The sequence below is a fragment of the Corticium candelabrum genome, chromosome 12, assembly GCF_963422355.1.
Source record: "Corticium candelabrum chromosome 12, ooCorCand1.1, whole genome shotgun sequence".
Lineage (NCBI taxonomy): Eukaryota > Metazoa > Porifera > Homoscleromorpha > Homosclerophorida > Plakinidae > Corticium > Corticium candelabrum.
This window is the reverse complement of record NC_085096.1, coordinates 2,995,483-3,020,482: the sequence shown is the minus strand read 5'-3', so window position 1 is coordinate 3,020,482 and position 25,000 is coordinate 2,995,483. Positions and strand designations below refer to the sequence as shown.

General features: G+C 44.9%; 5 protein-coding genes across 5 annotated transcripts in view; 4 read left to right on the top strand and 1 right to left on the bottom strand.

Moving 5' to 3' along the window:
• Positions 1-5,105, top strand: part of LOC134187575 (uncharacterized) — a 6,191-nt gene extending 1,086 nt beyond the window's left edge. Inside the window, exons 3-4 of the mRNA XM_062655728.1 lie at positions 2,096-2,341; positions 2,397-5,105. Of these exons, the coding sequence (XP_062511712.1) occupies positions 2,096-2,341; positions 2,397-4,318 (2,168 nt within the window). The 3' untranslated portion in view covers positions 4,319-5,105. The remainder of the gene's footprint in view (positions 1-2,095; positions 2,342-2,396) is intronic.
• Positions 5,106-5,928: 823 nt separating this feature from the next.
• Positions 5,929-7,948, top strand: LOC134188049 (receptor-interacting serine/threonine-protein kinase 3-like). The gene is made up of 6 exons (XM_062656232.1): positions 5,929-6,232; positions 6,306-6,442; positions 6,507-6,556; positions 6,614-6,757; positions 7,035-7,345; positions 7,411-7,948. Exons 1-6 carry the CDS (start codon positions 6,026-6,028, stop codon positions 7,819-7,821), a joined length of 1,260 nt encoding a protein of 419 aa, XP_062512216.1. The 5' UTR covers positions 5,929-6,025; the 3' UTR covers positions 7,822-7,948.
• A 2,651-nt stretch (positions 7,949-10,599) lies between these two features.
• Positions 10,600-13,300, top strand: LOC134187574 (52 kDa repressor of the inhibitor of the protein kinase-like). Its single transcript, XM_062655725.1, has one exon. The coding sequence runs from the start codon at positions 10,600-10,602 to the stop codon at positions 13,120-13,122; it is 2,523 nt and encodes an 840-aa protein (XP_062511709.1). The 3' UTR covers positions 13,123-13,300.
• Positions 13,301-16,145: 2,845 nt separating this feature from the next.
• Positions 16,146-18,891, bottom strand: LOC134187573 (uncharacterized). Its single transcript, XM_062655724.1, has 4 exons — positions 18,779-18,891; positions 18,591-18,692; positions 17,942-18,436; positions 16,146-16,473 (listed from the first exon to the last, which is right to left on the bottom strand). Exons 1-4 carry the CDS (start codon positions 18,889-18,891, stop codon positions 16,146-16,148), a joined length of 1,038 nt encoding a protein of 345 aa, XP_062511708.1.
• Positions 18,892-22,213: 3,322 nt separating this feature from the next.
• The window catches only part of LOC134187572 (receptor-interacting serine/threonine-protein kinase 2-like), a 3,196-nt gene continuing 409 nt past the window's right edge, over positions 22,214-25,000 (top strand). Inside the window, exons 1-7 of the mRNA XM_062655723.1 lie at positions 22,214-22,284; positions 22,626-22,944; positions 23,730-23,875; positions 24,279-24,328; positions 24,392-24,535; positions 24,601-24,653; positions 24,941-25,000. The exon at positions 24,941-25,000 is cut by the window's right edge and continues 330 nt beyond it. Of these exons, the coding sequence (XP_062511707.1) occupies positions 22,214-22,284; positions 22,626-22,944; positions 23,730-23,875; positions 24,279-24,328; positions 24,392-24,535; positions 24,601-24,653; positions 24,941-25,000 (843 nt within the window). The remainder of the gene's footprint in view (positions 22,285-22,625; positions 22,945-23,729; positions 23,876-24,278; positions 24,329-24,391; positions 24,536-24,600; positions 24,654-24,940) is intronic.

The window sequence follows — 25,000 nt, the reverse complement described above, 5'->3', positions numbered from 1 at the left end:
TGGGTGAGTGAGTGGTTAGGTGGGTGAGTGAGTGGTTAGGTGGGTGAGTGAGTGGTTAGGTGGGTGAGTGAGTGGTTAGGTGGGTGAGTGAGTGGTTAGGTGGGTGAGTGAGTGGTTAGGTGAGTGAGTGGTTAGGTGGGTGGGTGGTTAGGTGGGTGGGTGAGTGGTTACGTGGGTGGGTGAGTGGTTAGGTGGTTGGGTGGGTGGGTGAGTGGGTGGTTGGGTGGGTGGGTGAGTGGGTGGTTGGGTGGGTGGCTGGGTGGGTGGCTGGGTGGGTGGCTGGGTGGTTGGGTGGGTGGCTGGGTGGCTGGGTGGTTGGGTGGGTGGCTGGGTGGTTGGGTGGGTGGCTGGGTGGTTGGGTGGGTGGCTGGGTGGTTAGGTGGGTGGCTGGGTGGTTAGGTGGGTATCTGGGTGGTTAGGTGGGTGAATGGGTGGTTAGGTGGGTCGATGGGTGGTTAGATGGGTGGTTAGTTAGGTGGGTGGGTGGTTAGTTAGGTGGGTAGGTGGTTAGGTGGTTGGGTGGGTGGATGGTTAGGCGGGTGGGTGGATGGTTAGGCGGGTGGATGGTTAGGCGGGTGGGTGGATGGTTAGGCGGGTGGATGGATGGTTAGGCGGGTGGGTGGATGGTTAGGCGGGTGGGTGGATGGTTAGGCGGGTGGGTGGATGGTTAGGCGGGTGGGTGGATGGTTAGGCGGGTGGGTGGTTGGGCGGGTGGGTGGTTGGGCGGGTGGGTGGTTGGGCGGGTGGGTGGTTGGGCGGGTGGGTGGTTGGGCGGGTGGGTGGTTGGGCGGGCGGGCGGGCGGGCAGGCGGGAGGTTGCTTGGGCGGGAGGTTGCTTGGGCGGGAGGTTGCTTGTGCGGGAGGTTGCTTGGGCGGGTGGGTCCTTGGGCGGGTGGGTCATTGGGCGGGTGGGTGCTTGGGCGGGTGGGTGCTTGGGCGGGTGGGTGCTTGGGCGGGTGGGTGCTTGAGCGGGTGGGTGCTTGGGCGGGTGGGTGCTTGGGCGGGTGGGTGCTTGGGCGGGTGGGTGGGTGGTTAGGTGGCTCGGTGGTTAGGTGGCTCGGTGGCTGGGTGGTTGGGTGGCTGGGTGGTTGGGTGGCTGGGTGGTTGGGTGGTTGGCGGGCGGGTGGCTGGGCGGGCGGGTGGCTGGGCGGGCGGGTGGCTGGGCGGGCGGGTGGCTGGGCGGGCGGGTGGCTGGGCGGGCGGGTGGCTGGGCGGGCGGGTGGCTGGGCGGGCGGGTGGCTGGGCGGGCGGGTGGCTGGGCGGGCGGGTGGCTGGGCGGGCGGGTGGCTGGGCGGGCGGGTGGCTGGGCGGGCGGGTGGCTGGGCGGGCGGGTGGCTGGGCGGGCGAATTATGAGGCGGGTACATTATGAGGCGGGTACATTATGAGGTGGGTGTTTTATGAGGTGGGTGAGTGGTCAGGTGGGTAGTTTTCAGGTGGGTAGTTTTCAGGTGGGTAGTTTTCAGGTGGGTAGTTTTCAGGTGGGTAGTTTTCAGGTGGGTAGTTTTCAGGTGGGTAGTTTTCAGGTGGGTGAGTGGTCAGGTGGGTGAGTGGTCAGGTGCATGGGTGAGTGGGCAGCTAGGTGTTTGTTCCGCTTGGGTGATTGGTCAGGCAGGTGTTTGGTCCGCTTGGGTGATTGGTCAGGCGTGTGGATGGTCAGGCGGATGGATGGTCAGGCGGGTGAATGGTCTGGCGGGTGGATGGTCTGGCGGGTGGATGGTCAGGCGGGTGGATGGTCAGGCGGGTGGATGGTCAGGCGGGTGGATGGTCAGGCGGGTGGATGGTCAGGCGGGTGGATGGTCAGGCGGGTGGATGGTCAGGCGGGTGGATGGTCAGGCGGGTGGATGGTCAGGCGGGTGGATGGTCAGGCGGGTCACTTGTTAGGTGGGTAAAGAATCAAGTGGGTCCATAGTTAGATGGTTAGGTGTATAGTCAGGTGGTTAGGTGGTCAGGTGGATGTGTAGTTAGGTGGTTAGGTGGGTGTGCAGCTAGGTGAATATGTAGTTTGGTGGGTGTTAGGTTTTTGTAGTTTTGAAAGAGGTTCACATGTTACTTATAAAAGCTTGTAGTCTTTGAAGTAGTCTGGTGTTTGTTTTAGAATATCTCGATGATCAGTGGCTGAAATTAGAGGCCAAGTCATTATCTGGTCAACCTATTCAATTGAAAGCAAAAGCATCGGATACAATTGCTGCTTTGAAGCATCAACTTCCATCTCAACAAGCCTCGCTGTCATGGGACTATTTGCTGCTGCACAATGGGAAGCAACTACATGATGAGCAAACATTGGCTAATGCAGTATTAACTAATGGAACAAGACTTGAGTTTATTTTTTGTCCTCTTGAGTGTGCTTTGTCACTTCGGTGCTTACATTATACAGATTGTATGTGTCATATGTGTAGGTGCTGTGACAAGCATGGGATCTGATGTTGGTGAGCTGTTTGTTCAAGCATTACAGCAAGGATCAGTTGAAATTGTTCGAATCAAGATTGTCGTTGTTGGCAGAGACAGAACAGGCAAGACGTCTTTTAAACGATCTCTGCTCGATGAGAAGTTTCAGCCAATTGAGCCGAGCACATCTGTGGCAAAGGCAGAACTGGCAGTTTGTGAAGCATCTAAGTGGAGACGTTTGAGTGACAAAGACCGTGAGTTTTTAGACAGACAAATAGCTAGAGCAGCAATACATGCAGAACGTAATGCTAGTGCAAGGAGTTCAGGTAGTGAAGATGAGAGCAAGAGTGTCAACACTAAAGTAGATCAGTCAGAGACGGCGATGCACAGTAATGATGACAAGCAATCTACAGCAAATGATAGTGAAATTAGAACAAGCTACGACAGACAGAATGAAGGACTCACTCCAAATGATGATAATGAAAGTAACAAGTCCACAGATGAGTTTGATGAAGCAGCAGCTCTAAACGAAACAATTGTTCATGTTATGAAGCAGTTTCAAGAAGACCCTATTCTTTTGAAGCAAGAAGATTTAAAGCTTCACATTACCATGTGGGATTTGGGAGGTCAAGAACCACTTCTTCCTGGTCAAGGGCAAGCTATCACACCGGGATGCATTGATTTCATTGTCTTTAATGCAGCTGAGCCTCTAAATGAGGAGGCCAAGTCTTTCTACCTTCATTCGGTTGACTCAGAACCAATTCCAATACAAAATTTTTGGGTAGAGAAGAACTGTGATGCTGTGTCCTTATGGGCATCTGTAACTTCCTTGGTAGGTGAGCATCACAGTTCTGACCTTGGGTCTTTTCCACTTTTGACTGATTACATTGGCAAGTCAATGAATTGTGCTTCGCCAGTCATGTTCCTGATTGGAACACATGCTAAAGATGTTGACGAAAAGATGATAAAGAAACAGAATGAATTTCTCTCAAAACTGTTACATAAAAAGGCGTTTAAGAAGCACATCATTAGACCAACCACCCAACCTCATGATTGGTTCTTTTGTGTAGAAAATTCAGTGTCTGACCCTGACAGTCCCAATGAGGATCCAGGTGTGACAATTGTAAAACAACTCATTGAAAAGATGGCAAGCGATGTGTCACCCAAACCTGTAATACCTGCCACTTTGTCAGTACTGGAGAAAATTCTTGATGCTCTAGAAGGAAAGTTGGGCAGTGCTTTGTCCAACGTTAAAGTTATCATGCCCTTTGCCAATCGATTGTGTCGTATGTCAAAAGAGAGAGAGCTTCGTGCTGCTTTGTCATACTTAGATGAGGCTGGATCAGTAATCTTCCCTCAGAGAATCAAGAAGCTAAAGAATGTAGTTGTCACTAAACCACACTGGCTTTTTAACGTCTTCTCGATAGTGGCATCAATTTGTCATTCTTCTCCCTTGTTGAGTGAAGCTTGGGAGCAAGCACAGGAAACAGGAATTGTTTGTTGGGATCTTATTGATCATCGTCTGAAAGAAGCAGGAGTAAAGCAAGAAGAATATGCCATTGTTCTGAATCTCTTAAACTGTTTCTTCATTCTCTGCTTGAAACCTGGTTCATTTGCTGTAGCGGTTTCTTATCAAACTGACTACTTTGTTCCTTGCCTACTAAATTTTGTGTATGAAGGTCCATTTGCAGCTGCTACTCCAGCTACTCCAGACAGACCTAAGCCATTGTCACTCATTGTTTCTTCATGTAAAATTGACTTTATTCCCGAGCAGTTGCATTTTATGTTGATGACGTGCTGCATTGAAAAGTACCAGGAAAATATCGAACCGATGTTGGCACGCAATTATTCTGTATATCAAGTTCAGAAAGGTGTCAAGTTGGAACTGATTTATCATTTAAAGAAATATATTATTGTCACTATTGACACATGAAAGTCATGTCTCGAAATTGCACCTATCTGTATGGACATTCATCGGTTTATCACTGAAACACTGGATGATGAAGTGAAGAAACCAGGATTGCCCCAACTTCAGCTGTCACTGAATATTCAACTTCCTGGACCAACTGTTCCTGTTGATACCAAAACTTTGGTGTGCATAGACGCGTACAAGGCAAATGAGGACACACCACTGAGAAGAAACATAAACAGGCGTTCTGTCGAATTAAATCACAGTGAAAAAGTTGGATGAGACTGTTGGTTCTACGATCAGAATGATGATGTAATCAGACAAACGTCACAACATACATTGGAAATGGAAGCGAATAGCAAATGTACGGATGAGGAGATTGTGTCTGTAGCTTCTATGATTCCTACTCGTTGGATGCTGCTTGTTTCTCTTCTTGCACCTACATTGTTCTCAGTATACAAGATAGATGAGATAAAGCAAGAAAACCCAGAAATTTTCTTGCAAGCTCGAAAGGCACTAACCATGTGGACAAGCCATTTTGGTAGCGAAGCCAAGCGACGATTACTCATCAATGCCATGTGTGACATACGTGTGGGTGGCAGACTTGTAGCAAACTCTGCTTTTGACGAGCATTTGGTAACTTATGTTAGCCCACCTTGAATTATTTTGTATGTGTGTGCTATTTCTATGCAATTTTTTAGATTTTTGTAGAATGTGAACAATATCTGATTTACGTTGTTTTAAATTTATTTCAATAACCTTGTTTGAATTACTTGTCTTAATGTTCCTATTTGACGTTCAATCAAACCACTTGCAGTCATCATCTGTAACAAAAATCTCAACTCGTGTGATTTCCATTGCTAGCAGAATTGTTACAAGGCCCAAGAGACGATAGAGGATTTCCCAGATATTCGAAGTCTAACTTTATGTGGTAAAGACAGAATAATTTGAGTCTTCTTGCTGGGGCCGTGCAATTGCAATATTTGCGGGTGAACTTAAAAGAAATAAGGAAATTCTCGGTAACACAGTGAAATGCCCGAATAAGGTTGAAACCTCCTTCCTGTATATTTTTGTCTATAATTAATTAATGTACTTGAAATACCCGTCTTTAACATTACGTAATCCTTTGTCAAACTTAGCCGCACAATGAGCAACGAACAGCCCAAGGTCTTTAAACGACAGGAAATCGTCTATAACGAGGATGAGGATTTTCTCGGTTCCGGAGGGTTTGGTGTCGTCTACCGATGTCAGTTGGCCAACTGGAGGGAAGTGGCGGCTGTCAAAGTTCTCTCCGCAGAGCGCAGACTGAAGAATAGGTAAACACGCAGGTTATAGCTCAGAAATCAAGAATTTAGCAACTTTCTTTCCTGGATGTCACGTGACAGCATTGCATGAACGCGTTGTGAGGTTTCTAGCTCTGCATATTCACAGCTGCTAATTCATATCTAAAGTTTGTGCAGCACGGTGCAGTTTTTGGGACACACAGTTTTGATTGTTTCGTACTGTAGGCGGAGTCTTGCTGGGGTCTGCCCCACTCACTTTGATTCGCCCGCTCTGACCCGCCCTCTCTAATCCTGGTTGCTGAGAACCAGGCTTATGTTTCCGTTTGTATTTTCCAGCGAGGCGGCGGATTTTGTTCAAGAGGCGGGGATACTGCAGCGTCTCACTGATTGCCCATACATCATCGGTTTTCTGGGCTTGTGCATCGAACCCCATCATTATGCAATTGTCATGGAATTTGCAGAGTATGGAAATTTGGAAGACATGTTGCTGTGTGGAATGAACGAACATCCAGTCATCAAGCAATGGGACCGCCGCTTTCAGATGGCACTAGAAATCGCCAAAGGAATGAACTATTTACACAGTCTGCAACCACCGATTATTCACAGAGACTTGAAGACAAAGAATGTGGTGGTGTCGAACACCTACCACTGTAAAGTGAGATATACACTACGAATTAATAAATTTTGTTAGGCTTAGTCATGTCAGTCTCAGACAACTGAATTTCTAGATAATTGATTTTGGGTTACCAAAATTTCAAGAAATTTTAACAGCAAGTAGCATTGAAGGAACCGTAGCATTTACCGCACCCGAGGTATTTGGTGGAACAGTCGAAGAGATAAAGGAAACAAAAATCGATGTTTACTCGTAAGTCATCTAGATATTACATTTTATGACATGATGCTTACAAGTGTCAACGATTGTATTATAGATTTGCTATTGTTCTTTGGCAGCTGATTGAAATGAAACGAGTCTATAGTTGTATGCATAGCTGTTGTTTACTGATCGTCATATATTGACTATTTGTTACTAATCTAGGTGATGTTTCTCCTGCTGTCATACGAGCAAACGTTCTGGCAGGTGAGAGGCCCTCATTCAGTGATAATGACTATACAGGTGGATGTAAAAAGATTGTTGTACGTTGCTGGCATGAACAACCCGAGTGCCGGCTAGACTTCGAAGGTACATCAAAACAATATAAATATAGGTTATCATATGATTAGCGTGCTATATGGCTTTTATCAGCTAATCATATGATGAGCTATTTATGCCATGGTCATGTGACATGTGATATTAACCGGAAGTAACTTATTGCATACTTGCCGTGCAATACGTCATATACAGTACACTATTTCAAAATGTGCTCGGGCTGGTTATTGGTCACGTGACCATGGTATAAATTGATATATTATAGTAAAACTGTCTGTTGGCTGATGTGCATGTCGTGCTTACTTACCAGAGATTATAACTATGTTGGATGGAATCATGAGCAAAAGATATTCGGATCGTTCTGCGAGTGCCAATGGAAATGCTGTTGATAGCAGAAGAAACGTTTCTACATGTACTGCTATGGAACAGTTATCTGATGAAGATGATACATCGTTGGATTTTGTGAGACCCATTGAAAATCATGATCACAGAGCAACTACGGCTGGTTCATTTGTGTCCATGGGTGCTGTTGCTTCTGTGGAGAATCAGTGTAGTCAAGGTGGCAGTTGTTCTACTGCAATGTTGGCAAATGCTTATCGTGAAGATAGTCATTCAAATACCGTACGTTAGACATGACTCGTCTTGCCATACTTGCTTTGTTTTAGAAACTGTGTCTTGTCGTACAGGCTTTTGATTGCAGTGGGAGCACTGGCTCTGAGTCTGGTTTCTATGAACAAGACAGTGATGTAACTGGAAAGACGTCACAGCAGCAGTTAGAAATGCAAGCAGGTTGCACATGTACTGTGGAGGAGATTGTGTCTGTAGCTTCACAGATTTCTACTCATTGGGTTATTCTTGTTTGTCTTCTCAAACCTTCGTTGTTCTCGGTAGACAAGATAGATGAGATAAAGGAAAAATACCCAGAAATTTTCTCGCAAGCTCGAAAGGCACTAACCATGTGGACTAGCCAATTTGTTGACAAGGCCACACGACAATTGCTTATAAAGGCAATGTGTGACATGCGTGTGGGTTGCAGAATTGTAGCAAACGCTGCTTTTGGAGAGCAATTGGTAGCATATGTTAGCCCTCTTGAATAATTTTATATGTATGCTATTTTTATGCAATTTTTCCAGATTTTTGTAGAATGTGAACAATATTTGATTTACATTGTTTTATTTCAATAACTTTGTTTGAAGTACTTGACTTAATTAATGTTGCTACTTGACGTTCTATCAAACCATGTGCACTTGCAGTCATCATCTGTCACAGAATCCCTAACCCATGTGATTTCCTACCCCAGCAGAATTGTTACAAACGTCCAAGAGATGGCAGAATTTATTAAAATTTCGCAGGTATTCCAAGTCTAGCTTTACGTGGAAAAGTCAGAATCATTTGATTCTTCGTTACTAGGGCCGTGCAATTGCGATATTTGCGCACGAACTTATTTAAAAGAATAGGAAATTCTGGGTAACAGTGAAATCCCCGAAAAACGGTTGAAATTAGCCTACTTTATTTTGTCTAGCAAATGTAATGCACTTGAAAATGCACGTCTTACTTACGTAATCCTATCATCAGGCCTAACCGCGCAATGAGCCATGAACAGCTCAAGATCCATCAGACGACAGGAACAACGAGGATGATGATTTTCTCGGTTCTGGAGGTTTTGGTGTCGACCGATGTCAGTTGGCCAACTCGAGCGAAGTGACGGCGGTCAAAGTTCTGTCCGCAGCGCACAGACTCGAGAAAAGGTATACATGCGGGTTATAGCTCAGAGAACAAGAATTTAGTAGCTTCCTGTTTTTGGAGGTCACGTGACAGGATTGCACGAACGCATTGCGAGGTTTCTAGCTCTGCATATTTCACAGCTGCTAATTCGTATCCATAGTTTGTGCAGCACAGCTGTTTTTGGGACACACGGATTGTTTTGTGCTGTAGGCGAAGTCTTGGGAGGGGCCTGACACGCCCACTCTAATCCTGGTTGCTGAGAGCTAGGCTTATGTTTCCGTTTGTATTTTGCAGCTAGGTGGCGGATTTTGTTCAAGAGGCGGAGATACTGCAGCGTCTCACTGATTGCCCGTACATCATCGGTTTTCTGGGCTTGTGCATCGATCCCGATCATTATGCAATTGTCATGGAATTTGCAGAGTATGGAAATTTGGAAGACATGTTGCTGTGTTGAATGAACGAGCATCCAGTCATCAAGCAATGGGACTGCCGCTTTCGAATGGCACTAGAAATTGCCAAAGGAATAAACTATTTACACAGTTTTCAACCACCGTTTATTCACAGAGACTTAACAGTCGAGATGGAGAAGGAAACAAAAGTTAATGTTTATCTCGTAAGTCATCTAGATATTAAATTTTATGTCAATTTTGTGTACAAGTGTCAATGATAATAATTTATATTATAGATTTGCGATCGTTCTTTGGCAACTGATTGAAATGAAATGAGTCTATGGTTGTACAGGTATTGTTTACTGATTACCAATATATTGACAATTTGTTAGTATTCTAGATGATATTTCTCCTGCAATCTTACGAGCAAGTGTACTGTAGTGTTCTGTACTGTACTGAACTGTACTGTATTGTACTGTACAGTACTGTACTGTACTGCACTGCACTGCACTGTACTGCACTGCACTGCACTGCACTGCACTGCACTGCACTGCACTCTACTGTACTGTACTGTACTGCACTATACTGTACTGTACTGTAATGTACCCTTCTGTACTCGTATTGTACTGTACTGTACTATACTGTACTGTACTGTACCCTTCTGTACTCGTATTGTACTGTACTGTACTGTACTGTACATTACTGTACTGTCTTGTACTCTACTGTACTACTGCCCTGTACTGTACTGTACTGTACTGTACCCTTCTGTACTCGTATTGCACTGTACTGTACTGTACTGTACATTAATGAACTGTCTTGTACTCTACTATACTGTACTGTACTGCACTGCACTGCACTGCACTGCACTGCACTTACTACTGCCCTGTACTGTACTGTACTGTACTGTACCCTTCTGTACTCGTATTGCACTGTACTGTACTGTACTGTACATTAATGAACTGTCTTGTACTCTACTATACTGTACTGTACTGCACTGCACTGCACTGCACTGCACTGCACTTACTACTGCCCTGTACTGTACTGTACTGTACTGTACCCTTCTGTACTCGTATTGCACTGTACTGTACTGTACTGTACATTAATGAACTGTCTTGTACTCTACTATACTGTACTGTACTGCACTGCACTGCACTGCACTGCACTGCACTGCACTGCACTGCACTGCACTGAACTACACTGCACTGCACTGCACTGCACTCCACTGCACTGCACTGCACTGCACTGCACTCGTACTGTACTGTACTGTACTGTACCCTTTTGTACTTGTATTGTACTGTACTACTGTACTGTACTGTACTGTACTGTCTTGTACTCTACTGTACTACTGCCCTGTACTGTACTGTAATGTACTGTACTGCATTGGTCTGTGCTTTACTGTACTGTACTGTACTGTACTGCACTGTACTGCACTGCACTGCACTCAGGGGCGTACGCAGAGGGGGTTCGAGGGGGTTCGGACGAACCCCCTCTAGGCGCTAGGTAATGGCGGAATTCGAATTAGGCAATGCCGCATGAGCGCAACTACACAGCACCATTACATATGGGGACAGCAGAAGACACAACGAGACTCCCGATTTTGGATACATTGAAATTATCTGTAAAAAATAATATAAATCTATAAAGTAGTACAGCACTTAACTTTTCGGCGCGCCTATTACTGGATCTACAAAGCCGAGATGAAGTTTATGTAACTCATGCTCTTGCACGGTGTTGATTACGGTTCTCCGAGGACAAGCTAAAATGGCGCATCAACAGAGCATTGCAGCGTTCTTCCGTGCGGCTCATAAAAGGCCATCAAGCGAAGCTGGTCGACTCGATGCGGGCGGTGAGCAACATAATGATCGTGAGGACTGCCAGCCACCGAACCGACGGCCACGGCTTTGCTCTGTGTTGACTGAGGAAAGCAACAGCCACCCGACGTCAAATCTAGACACTCAGGTCCAAGACACGGTGAGGGAGAATGCCACGACGTGCACGGATTTCGTTGGTCGCCCATTTGACGTAGGTCTCACTATCAAGATTGGAATGTCAGTCAAAGAAGTGTCCACAGCCGTTTCAGCGCTTTCCGGAGGTGAGAAGTACAAATTACTCTTTAGGCATACTTCGCCGCCTACCGTACTGCCTTCTACTCGTTCGTATGGCTGTAACCGCAAGTTTAACACGGATTGGCTTACTAAATACTCGTGGCTAGTCTACAGCCCAGCCAATGATGCTGTGTATTGTGCACCATGCGCTCTGTTGTGTTCAGAGAAGACTCGTGCTGACAAAGGCCTCTTTGTAAACGTGCCTTTTCGCAACTGGGTGAAGCTGAGCGAGTCGCTGGCAGCTCATGCAAAACACACGTATCATGCTCACTGCATGGACGAAGCAGATACATTCAGAGCAGTTGTAGATAACCCTGATTCTAGACTTGATGTTATGGTACGCACGGTACTGCAAGATCGCTTGACCACAAATAAGCATATTTTGCAACAGATAGTTCGTGCCATACTGTATTTGACGAAACAAGGATTAGCACTGCGTGGACACCGAGAAGGGATTTCATCCAGCAGTAATCCTGGAAATTTCTTGGCATTGCTTAAGAACCAAGCTGCTAATGATGCAGTCTTGAAGAAGCACCTGGAACAGCCCTTGGCACGGAATGGTACATACCTGTCACCAAGGTCACAGAATGATATAATGGGTATTATCGGTTTTGACATTATTCGCGCAAAAATTGTTGAGGAAGTGAAAGAGGCCAAGTTTTATGCTGTGTTGGCAGATGAAATTTCCAGTCACAATGTGGAACACTTGGCTGTTTGCCTGAGGTTTGTAGATGCGTCTGGTGAGATACGAGAAGAATTTGTTTCATTCGTAAAAATGGTACGAGTTCGTGCTGTTGATATTGAACAGGCTATCACTGGACTTCTGACAAACCTTGGTCTTTCACTTGAGGATCTCCGTGGACAGGGTTATGATGGAGCGTCAACAATGAGTGGAGAGAAGTCAGGTGTTCAGAGAAGAATTCTAGACAAGCAGCCAAAGGCAGTATACACTCACTGTTCCGGTCATTCCCTCAACCTTGTAATAGCACAAGCCTGTGCAGAGCCATGCGTCCGAAATTGTATTTCTGTCATCAAGGCCATCACTCTTTGGATTAGAGCATCACCAAAGAGGGAAGGTCTACTAAAGCAAGTATGTGAAAGGCAACAGCAAGCTGGAGCAGCACATGGCTCTCCTCTGCTTAATGTTTGTATAACCAGATGGGTGGAGAATATTGATGGGTGGCAGCGCTTCATGCAGTGTCATCCATACCTAGTAGAGCTGTGCGAAGTAATAATTTATGGGAGTAGACACTACGCCATGTTTAGTGACGGATTCTCTGCTGATGACAAGAAGGATGCGGTTGCGCATTTAAAGTCCTTGGAATCCTTCTCTTTTATTTATGCAATGGTTGTTTTGCACCGTACGCTCTCGTACGTTCGAGAACCCATTAAAAGGTTGCAGGGAGTTTCTCAAGATCTCTACTCTGGCTTGATGATGATAGAAGATTGTCAGAAAGAGCTTCTTAGCATACGTTTCAACGCAGATGAACTGACTGCATTTTCAGACAGAATTTACAACCACAGTTGCTGCCTTGCTGCTAAGTCTGATATTGCTCCAGTTGTGCCCAGAACTTGCCAACGGCAGCAGCATCGTTCTAATTATCAATGCTCTGATCCCAAGCAGTACTTTAAAGTTACAGTTCTCCTGCCCTTTTTAGATCATTTGCTTGCAGACTTGAAAGCCCGATTTGCAAAGCATGTGCAGAAAGTTGCTAGACTACAATCACTCCTGCCGTCTTCTATCAGTGAAACATCATCTTTTCAGGACATTGAAGAGGCTGTAATATTCTACAGTGCTGACTTGCCGAACCCTGACATTGTTGATGAGGAATTTGTTCGTTGGAAGAGAAAATGGCTCAACATTCCTCCGCAGTCTCGTTCCCAATCTCTGAAAGACTGCCTGGCTCCTGGTGTCTGCACAATGCCAAACCTGCGTGTCCTTATGCAGCTTTTTGCAACACTGCCTCTGAGCACTTGTTCCTGTGAGCGATCCGGTTCTGCTCTGCGACGGCTCAACACCTACCTGCGCAGCACTCAGAGTGAAGACCGTCTTGCTGCTGCAGCTCTCATCCACGTCAACTACGCTACACCTGTTGATATTAACCACGTCTGCAAACTGTTTATGCAGAAACATCCACGTAGAATTGAAGCACCTAGTATGCTGTTTGATAACTCTTGATGTTGAGCAAGTTATTTGCTTTCTAATAGTTTCATTTACCCAAGTAACAGTTAGTCTCACAGCACGTATTGCTAAGATTAAAGAAGGTCATGGTGTGTTTGACTGCCAAAAATAGAACAGTTGTAATCAAGTTGTGAACCCCCCTTGGATAATTCCTGCGTACGCCCCTGAAGTTACGAACCCCCTCTAGAGAAATCCTGCGTACGCCCCTGTGCACTGCACTGCACTGCACTTCACTGCAAGCACATTGGTCTTGGGTGCTACCAGGAAAGGTAAACAGGACCGGAACTGGAAGCTACGCTTGCAACAAGCTTTTCGCGTCTCCTAGACGTCTAAGCAGTCTGGACAGCTCCAGAATTTCCTAGGTTCTGGCATCTCATCAAGCATGGCGCACCCGAAGTGGTACCAATGGCTACAGCCGTGATTGTCGCTGCCTATCTATCCTTTATCTTTCTTTGAGTCTTGGTAGTAGGATTGATCGTAACTGCTACAAAAGGAGTCATTCTCGTCGCTGCTGCGACGCTTGAGCAGCCACTCCCGTTGCAAACGTTGTCTTGGACTTCCCTGATAGGATGCGAGTTTCTTGACGTTGTAGCTTCCTTTCTTGCCATTTTCTGTATGTTTATAACCTTCAGTTTTTCTATAAATCCATTTGCAATGAAGATTTCACCTTCATGAGATGGCAGCAGTCGTCTGTCTGTTGTCCTCTGTGCTTGGGTAGGATCTGAGTCCTGTGCTGAAAAGAGATCTGCAAAAAGCGGCGTATCTTTCTGTGCATGGATGTATGTTGAGGTTTAGGTGCATTTTCTCAGGTCCGCCCACTTCTGATTACAAGTTGCTTGATTCTAGCCGCTGCTCATAGAGGTGAATAAAGAAATCTGCCTGGTACAGTAGAGTAAGGCATAGGCGGTGCAACCAATGTACAACGGTGACTGCTTGCGTTGAATATGTAACGCTGCACGATTGTTATGATTTCGCATTGGCAGAATAGTCGAGGCTACTGTCTAAACATACGGGAAAAAGTGAGAAAACGCGACGTCAACTGGAAGAACGTCCTGTACCGAGAAGGTACGGCGCAGTGCTTGCTACTACAACAAATCGCGTCGCGGTTGATGACCGATTCGTTCCATGGTAAGAAGTGAAACTTCAACAGTCCACCTTTAGACGGTGTCCATGTCTAGGCGACTTTACCCTATCATGGCAATGAATCAAAGAAGATTGCTCTACTTTGTGTTGGTCTGGCAGTTTTTTCTTGAGAAAATCGAATCCGCAGCATGACTTGCGGAATTCTGTAGTGAAAGACGTTGTCGCATCTCTTCAGGCATGCAACTGCTGCTGATATCAGATGCATGTGTCCCTACACCTGGAGAAGGCATTCGAAGACGGAAAGCGGTCGGAAGACGTTGCAATTCTATCGCGGAAATTGAGTAGCGTAGCTCAAGTACATGATACAATCAGTTGCAGTCTGCTAGGATTTACACAGCGTATTATGACTAATTAGAGGAAGCTCAACATGTGAGAACACACCTTGCGCACGATAGCACAGCAGGGTGTTATGATTATTTAGTGCAAACCCTGGTTTCCTTCAACACGACCACCTTACTTGGTTATATTGAGTATGTTTGTGATAAGGTTAATTGCTCTAGGTTGACCTTGCAGTACGTATGTGTTGCTACCCTCTCTCTTGGTCTACGCAATGAGCCAGGAAGGCGGCTACCTACAGAGCTCCGCGAGCTGTCAAGCGAAGATATTTAAACGAAAGGAAATTGTCTACGACGAGGACAAAGACGTTCTCGGTTCCGGAGGCTTCGGCGTTGTCTATCGATGTCGGTTGGCGAACTCTCGTGAACTAGCGGCGATCAAACGTCTCACCACACCGTACAGGCTTAAAGACAGGTACACAATTATTGTAAAAATATTAGAGAGGCGAGTTGCAATTTTTTGTGCGTCGATGCGTTCCTCTGTCGTCGCACCGATCTCGGCCATGGGGTTGTGTTTCGTTATGATATACGGTATCTATGGAACTGTGGTTCTTTTATCCCGCGTCCTGCGCTTCATCTTTTGCTCGCAGACCGCCTCCGCATCCGCACGAATTTTCTCTGCGACCGCCCTTGATCTCCACCAAATTTAAATTGCCCGTTCGTTACCTCGGACACGGAGCGTGTCGGTTAGTATATCTGGGTCTTTAAGAAGTAGGTTGCACTAAGTTCTGTGTAACCGTGTAGTAGTATATGCGCGTCGAATAGCACGTCTGCTGTTTCCTGCAACGGCAGCAGCGTCTACACTATGACGTGACTGTTGCCTGCGGGCTTAGTAGGATTTTGACTGATTGTATTATTGCACTAGACAGTTGATAATACTAATTACACAGAGGTAACTTATCATAATACTAGCTTACCACATGCCGCATCACCCGTTCCCCACTCTTGAAACAAACCATCTAACGCAAACGTGCATGTGTAACTCCAACACTCAGCATTCTATAGTCAAGCATTAAACTGTACGTCTAGTTTCTGTGGTGGCTTCACAACTCGACCACCTTTTGTTGTTAGTCCTGTATGGTTGGGGATGTTGCACTGGACTGTCTGTTGGTGTTGGTTCTTCTGTGTTTTCTCGGTATTCTGTTCTTCTGGTACTGGTTCTTTTTGTCCATGATGATCTTTTACTATGTGTCGTCTGTTTCTACGGAATTTTCTTGATGGTGTTGCTACGATCTCCGTTTTGTAGACTGTTGTAGAATTGACCCTCTCTCTGATCTATCAGAAAGCCAAATTTTTTTCCTTGAGATAATGGTGGTAATTCTGTGACTCTATGGTGTTTGTCAAATCTCTCCTTTGTCTTTTCTCATTGAACTTGGTCTTTCACTTGTACTTTTCAGTACGGGACACGTTTAGGTAAAGAAGTAGCTGGTGTAGTTGGAACTAAACTTGTCAGTTAGTTTTCTACCCATTAGAAGTTCTGACGGAGGGTATCCATTTGATAATGGGGCTGAACGATAAGACAACAATCCCTGGTAAGGATTTTCACTCTTTGTTAGAAGTTTCTTCACAGTCTGTACCATTCGCTCGGCTTCTCCATTCGATTGAGGGTATGTGGACTGCTCGTTGTATGAAAAAGTCGTCTTTTGCAAACTGTGCAAATATCTCCAAGGCGTACTGAGGACCATTATCTGATCTGACCTCTAGTCTGCCGTGTCGAGCAAACATGGCTTTCATCTTGTCTATCACCTCTTTGGACGATGTGCTTGACAAAGAAACAACTTTAGGATATCTGGGGTAGTAATCTATAACTAGTAGAAAAAACTTCCCCTTCCACTCGAACGAATCAGTGCCCAATGTTTGCCACAGTCGACTAGGAAAAACAGTTGACAACAAAGGTTCGACTGGAGTGTTCTCGCCAGTACCGTCAGTACCGTCAAAATGACGGTTGGGAGAGGGAAGTCATGTTTGGAGTGGGGAAAACAGCATTTATTGACGGTTGGGACAGAATTGCAAAGCCCTAGCATGCATAGTGTGGGATCACGGATCTAAAAACATTGTGGTCTTGGTGGTCCCAAAGTTGCTACAGAACAATACATATTCTAATGTCAGAGATCTGGTAGTCATATAGACTCGTACCCAGTCCTCCTCCTCGCGCGCGCTCCACGTGTTTTGGCACGTGCTGTTGGTTCCACTCGCCAGGACTGGTAACATATTATGTCACGTGAAGAACTAGTTCTTCACGTGGTAGGTTTTCGGTGTATTGATTGGTCAAAACTGCAACTCGAGACGAAAAAATGGTGTTACAAGGGCACGCGTAGGATCCTATTAGAATGAATTGAGGAGCAATTACCTTGACAACCAGACGGCTATTAGCAATGGTTGTCGTCACGCAAGGTGCAAGCTCATTAGTGTCTCTGCTGTGGACATCATGACAACGACATCTTCTCCAGCCAGAATTGACAGAAATGTCTGTAGCTGCTCAGTACGAAGTGAATGGTAGCCAATATACGACAGGAGCGCGTACAAGGTGCATTCGCTCCCGATAAATAGTGAAGCTCCAATGTTTATGAAGCGAGGATGTCGCTCGTTGCAACGAAAGCGATCTACTTTGTAAGATCGTAAAGCTTTGTGTTTTTCTTTGTGCTGGCTGGCGACGTCTAGCGTAGTACTCTCGTGAGACAAATTACTCGACACCATATTATCAGTGCAGGTTGCAGCAATTTACAGGACCGGCTTCTAATTAAACTAATGAAAAAATGGTCACATGACATGATATGTTACCAGTCCTCCTGGCGAGTGGAACAAGCAGCACGTGCCAAAACACGTGGAGCGCGCGCGAAAAGGAGGACTGGGTACGAGTCTAAAAGTCGTACGGAGTGCATGGTCTCCATTGTCGGTGTTTGAGGTAAATTTCTGTTGACCTTTTCACACAAGAAGTGCTAATGAGTGACTGTGGTTGCAGCAGGTGTTCTACTAATTACTGTTTATCTTTAATCTCATGTTTTGTACTGTACACCTTTACTCTTTTAGCTAATTAGGTCAGCTCATGATTCCAGTTTTAAGTCAACTTGTCATTGTAATAATCTACTGTATTATCTATCTGTCTTGTATTATGTTACATCTGATTCTCATACAACTAGAGAACAGATAAAGTAATTTTATGATGTCATTACCAAATCTGTCAACATCAAACATTTGATGACGTCATTATATTTAATGACTTCCGGGGGGGGGAAATCCTAGCTAGAACACTGGACTGGTATCGGACTTTGTTTGCTGCATATTGAACATTGTTCAATATTATCCTGTAATTGTGACGTAATTCCCTGCCAACCAACTGCTGATCGTGCGCTCTCTCTACATTTAGTAATGCCAATGTGTCCCAAATAAAGCTTTTGCAAAATCTCTGCTTGCATCGAGGTAGGGGTAACCAGTCGGCTACCACGTAGTAATAGGCCATTTTCACAGGCAATTCTGATAAAACTGCCCAGAATTTCTTGATATCTCCTTTGAGCTTGTGTTTAGGCGGCCATCCGCTCCTACAGAATTGCTTCAGCTGGTAGCACGTTTCGTCTGCATCTTGTTGCCCTCTTAGTTTGGCCAAAGTTTTTTTTGTTTGCACTGGTAGGGAATCAAGTATTTCGTCGACATACTCGTTAGATGCTGTTGCTAAGTCCTGGCTTTGCAAATTTGCTCGATTTTCACAGACTGGACAACTTGGTAAAGTATCTGGAGTATGAATGTTGCGACCTGGTACATGAGAAATAGTGAATTGATACTGCATCAGTCGTAATCTGAATCGTTGAACTCGTAAAGGTAGTTTTTCTAAACGCCTGTTTGTACACAACAATGATACTAACGTCTTATGATCTGTTTCCACGTGAAATGACATTCCCAGTAAATAGTTACTGAATCGATCGCATGCCCTTGTATAGAGAGCGACTCCTTCTCTATCTGCGCATATCTAGCTTTGCACTGGTAAGTGACCTTAATGCGTATGCAATTGGTTTCCATTCTCCATTGTCTTGCTTCTGTCGAATAACAGCTCCTAGACCATATGCTGATGCATCTGATGACACAGCTGTTGGTCTGGTTGGAGAATATGAAGCTAAAACTACTGGTTGAGACAGATCTTCTTTGATTGTTTGAAAGCACGTTGATGACTGTCTCCCCACATCCACTCCGACTTAGAGGTCAAGGCTCTCAATGGCTCTGTTTTCTCAGCTAATCTTGGAAGAAACTTTCCCAATTGGTTTACCATGTCTGTTGGAGTCGACTGCTCTGGCATCTCCCTAATTGCATTAATTTTGTTGGGAATTTCACTGTGTTAGTTGAAAATATGCACTTCTCTTGGTTAAGTGTAAGACCGGTTAAGTGTAAGGACTTTCCGAATACGGTGATCATATTCTGCTTGTGTTTTCCCAAAAACAAGAATATCATCCATCAAGCAGAGTTCCTTGTAAATCGTTGAGTGTCTCTGACATTCTTTTCTCGAATAACTCTGGTGCCGAAGTTATACCAAATGGCAATCTGATTTAGCATAATCTCCCAAATTGCGTTATAAATGGCGTGGGTAAAGCCGATTCCTTTGACAGAGATACCTGCCAAAAACCACTATTTATGTCGAGCTTGCTGAAAGCACTACTTCCTTGCAACTGAGCTAGAGTGTGTTCGCCTGTAGGTAATAGTAATCTCTCTCGCTTCACACTCTCGTTGAGTTCAGACAGATCAACACAAATTCTCATACGACCCTTTGACTTAGGAACTATAACCTTTCCTGAACACCAGTCAGTGGGTTGGTCCACTTTCGAAATCACTCCCTCGACTTGAATTTTCAGTAGTTCATCCTCCACTTTCTTTATCAAGGGGATAGGTATTTGCGTGGGGGTTGGCAAAACAAATGGCTGCGCATCTGATTTCAAACAGATAGTGTACCCTTCACTCATCTTTCCTAGACCTTTAAACAAGTTAGGAAATACAGCTTGAACATCAGCCACCTCAGTGTGCGAAATAACGGCCGGACATCGGACATTTACCAACCAAACGAAGCATTTGTCCGGCCATTCGTGATTTCGCCGGACATTTTCTCCAGTGGCGTAGCTGCAGGTGTGGAATTCCGTATGAGCAACCCACATTCTTGCACATCCCAGTGTCATGTCAACAAACGTATTTTCCGCAGTTCGCGCACAAAACAAACGCAAACAGGCACGTGTCGTACGTGTACTGCATAGCTGAACGTGTATTTTTGTCAAATCCCGGATGTGAGCGCTTAAGTAAAACGCTGGGGCTCCGAGGTGCGCAACAAAAATGCAGCGGACAGCCACGGGCCATACACCGTGAACGCGGCAGGATAGGAAACTCAGAGATACTTGCGTGTAATGTTTTCTGTAGGGGCTATAACAACCTGCAGATCATTAGGTTGATAGGATAGGAGGAAATCCTTGAACTAAAAACCTGCCACTACTGTGGTGCATGTTCTTGGAACAATTGCAGTTTCCACATCTAGAGGTATGACGCATATGCGGACGAAGATGACGTTCCAAAACTCACTGGGTAGGACATGCCAACGGAAGTAAAAGAGGAAGGGCTTGCTTTCAGATCAGGCATGCAGAAATTTACGCGGATGGGTTTGTCGCCAAGCAGGACAGAGTCGAGGAAGCGATGAAGTCTGTCTCTCTCTTCATTGCTATCTCAAACAATGGCCACTTTTAGTCTGACTGTTTTTAGTAATTTGTCAGGTGGGTTGTACTAATTCCATGCATATGACTCTTTTATCAAAGGCATGCAACATCAAAGTGTCATCTAGAGCCATGAAATCTAGCACTTGGTCAGGCATCTTCGAGCTAGCTGCGGTGGCAAGTGTCCTTTATCAAACTGTTCGTGCAGTGTATTCCAAGAGAGTTGGTTTGGCAACACAAATACATGGACACGTTTACCAACCTCGAATTACTGCGGCAACCCATGATAACAGTCATGAATTGATCCACTACAGTAACCATCAACTAGATCTGAATTGGAAAACATATGCCTCCACCCAGACCACTTTGTTCCTTGTGCTTGTATATCCAGCGTGGTGGACTCAGATGTTGGAAAAAGATGTGGTGAGATCAGTGTGTGTACACGTTCACTTGAACGTGTCATTGCTACACTCCTTGAGGTTTTGCAAGGTCTTTACTCCCAAGGAGGTGTCCATTGGACCCGGCAAGAGTGTATATAACCCTTGTGGTTGAAACTTCCGGTCTTTGGTCGTCTCACAGCCTCGATATTCGAAATCAATTACACGGATATCAGCACTGCAAACACCTGACTGTTAGCCAAGCCATCTCACACCTCCATCAACAGTTGTCCATCAAACCTGGCTTCATAATTCTAAGTTGGTTTTAGAGAGTCTAGCATTCAACAGTAGGGAAGATATTTTGGGGTTAACTTGAGATAGTTGTGGGTTGGGGTTGGGAAACTATAGTAGAAAAAAGAAAATATATTGATAAAATATATATACATATAATGAATTGTAAGTGATAAGTAGTATTTTCCAGGATTGGAATGTCCGACCAGACGTTTTTAATGTCCGACAAATTTTAAATTGACAGGACATGATGTCCGGTGGTCAGTCAAAGACTATTTCGCACACTGCACCTCACTCAGATTATTTTCAGCTTTGTGTACTGGCTCACACCGTTTGATTACTCGCAGAGCTTCTATGGCTGGTCTGCCAAGTAAACATCTTGTCATTCCTTGAACCACAAATATTTCTTGCTGTGTGGTCAACACAGTGACTTGGAGGTTGGCAACAAATTTCCCACGCACATCTAATGCATGTCCTCCTGGACCATGTAGTGAATGTCTGGTAGCAGTTTGCAGTTTAGGGTTGCTGAAGGTTGTTTTGTACACTCTCTCTGGTATCACCGTAACGTCTGCACCAATGTCAATCTTGACCCTCAACTCCCTTCCATTCACTTTCACATTGGTCATCCAAGCACCTGCTAGTTACAGTTTCCCCAAGCATAGATAACCTCGAGAATCAACACTAATATCAGACGATCTCTATCTTTTGTTTAGTTTTACACATACGCACGTAATGTCCTAGTCGTTCTATCCTACACATATGACATTTCGTCGTTGTTGCTGAGCACGCAGCTCTATCATGCGACGGTTTCTGTCCGCATCTGGAACAGCTGTCTCCTGTCTGTTTAGTAGCTGGGATGATTCACAGCGGCGTAGGAAGCAATTAAAAGTGGTGCGGCCAAACGCGCGTTAGAAGGCGTGATCATTTAGCATGCGCTGTCATACGACACGCATGCAGCCTCTGGTCGCACCGACTCGCAGCTCCTAAGGCCCTGCAGTCTTACTTATCACTTATCCAGTTGACCCATCCACTGTAGTCCAAAGAAACCGCGCCTACTAAAACTCGAGGGAGTGCGCATGCGTTGCCGCTCAACAGCTTAGTCACGCCTTCCACACAGCCAATGTACTGCGAGCAATCTAGCGCACGTTAAGTTTGCTCGCATTCATGCTAACATATATTACTTATTTAATCGGCACAACTAACAACGGAAGTTACCGGCAATGAGCAGCTAGCGGAAAGCCACTTTTTGAAAAGTGGGGCGGCCATGGCTGTATCAGGATGTCGATGGTTGCTGTACACTGCACACTGTGGTAGTCCGCTACTGGCTGTGCTCGCGTAACGTAGTATTAATATCAACCCCCTTACAATGGCCGCCCCAGCCACCACGCTTCCTACGCCACTGAATGAAGGATTTGCCTTTCACGCCTTCGTGGGTAGTAGCCTTCTGGAACTTCTGGAGCAAGTTCCGTTTGAATGTTTGGAAGAGGCATTCCACCGCGTGCGTATTGTCTCCACGCCAGTCATATCAGGTGTTATGGGTGGTTCCACAGAATTATGTCTGCAAACAGTAGTCTGTTGCATCTATGCATGGGTGCGCGTATCGTGCATTTTTGCACGAAAAAGCTGCGATTGCTAAAACGAGCCGAATCCACTGCTCACGTTTTACTGTGTTGTAGCGATGTGGCAGCTTTCATTCGTGAAGCCAGTATATTGCAACGTCTTACGGATTGCCCGTATATCATCCGTTTCTTAGGAATGTGCATCGAGCCTGGTTATTATGCGATTGTCATGAAATATGTGGAGAATGGAAATTTGGAAGATATGTTGCTATGTGGAGTAGACGATCACCCAATTATCAAACAATGGGATTGTCGGATTCGCATGGCTCTAGACATTGCCAAAGGGATGAACTATTTACACAGTTTGCCATCACCAATTATTCACAGAGACTTAAAGACAGCGAATGTGTTGGTGTGTCGAAACTATGACTGTAAAGTGAGATACAATTTGATCTCTTTTATTAATTAAATTATAATTATTAAGGGTGCGTTCGAATACTAGTTCCAGTTCTGGAACTGGAACTGCCAGAACTGCCAGAACTGTCAGAACTGTTGGAACTCTTGCTAGCAAACGAACGCTTAGAACTGTCAGCAAGTTGAGCATGCGCAAAGCCTCATACTTCCGGTAAGCGTCAATACCAAGTAGCGTGGCGTTTCTACTCCACTTGTTGTAGTCTGTTCGAACATCAGCAGTGCTTCGCTTTCGGTTTTTTGGAGCTACTCGCGCCAAGAAGGTCACTGTAATCAGTTGCAAACGTAGTTCCTTCTGGTGTTTGCCAAGTCGATGGTCGCCAAAAATGTTCATTATAACCAAGAAAAAGGTCCACAACGGCCTCAGCATCTGTACCCGCCATTGCACTTTGGCAATCTTCGGGAATTTTGCATTTAGAGCGTGACAGTTACAACAATTCCAGTTCTAGAGCTAGTATTCGAACGCACCCTAAGTGTCGCAAAGTGCCAGTATTCGCAATTAGCCCAGCATTTGCACTGGGCATCTCGACAGAACTAAGGTCTGTGACAGCAGAAAAGAGAGCACTTGTTGAATTAGATGGAATATTGGCAAGAATTGCTTGCAAGCATGCATTTGCATTTACAATCTTTTGAATAAACTAAATAAGACTAATTGAAGACAAGATTACAAATTCTCAAGGTCTGGAGGTCTATAGTGTGTTTGCTGGAACTTTTCGATCCTAGCTCTCAATCTATATACTGACTTTATAGATCATTGATTTTGGACTTGCAAAACTACGACAGATTTCTTCAAAACAATCAACAACCAGCTACAAAGGAACAGTAGCATTTACCGCACCTGAAATTTTTGACGGAAAACTTGAAATGGGGAAGGAGATTAAAGTTGACGTTTACTCGTAAGTCCATCATATACAAGCATACCTACATACACGCGCGCGCGCACGCACACACACACACACACACACACACACACACACACACACACAGCACCGCACACACACACACACACACACACACACACACACACACACACACACACACACACACACACACACACACACACACACACACACACACACACACACACACACACACACACACACACACACACACACACACACACACACACACACACACACACACTACACCACACAACACTGCACAGACAGACACACACACACACACACACACACACACACACACACACACACACACACACACACACACACACACACACACACACACACACACACACACACACACAGTGCCTGATTCTTAGGAATATCAATTGTATTATAGATATTCAATGATTCTTTGGCAACTGAAAGAAATGAAACCAATCTATGATTGTACGATGTTTTGTTTTCATAGTATTAATATATTAATTAATTAACAATTGCTGATATTTTTAGTTACTCTTTCTCCTCTCGTCATACGAGTAAATGTTATGGCTGGTCAGAAACCTCGACTAAGTGATAATGATTATCTAGAGGGATATAAAGAGATCATAGAACGTTGCTGGGATAGACAACCTGATTGCAGGCTCCGTTTCAAAGGTCAAATATTGTATTTATTATTGTCAGTGAAAAAAGTGAACATGTGCTTGTAATGTTGTTACTAGAGATTGTAGTTATGTTGAATGGAATCAGGAGCCAAGTTTCTTTCGAAAATTTGGTGAGTGCAATATTTGATTACTGCATAATGCAGATTAATTAAAGGCAGGCTAGAATGTTCGATTGGGGTAGTTCGAATGGGACCAACAGCCAAATGTTCATGAAAGAGTTTTCTACCAAGACAAAGTAATTCATGTTAGTGATTACCAGGAAAGAAGCAAGATAACTAAAACTTGTGTGTCCGAACCAATGCATAAATTGCGTGATGTTCGATCAAAGCGAGAACTTATTTTACACATTTCACACTGTACATAATAACTTATTTAAAATATTTTCTTTCTTGCACAGACCACAACACCTATAGGACAATCTCCAAGACAACAGGTGCGAAGGGATGATGAGCAATTA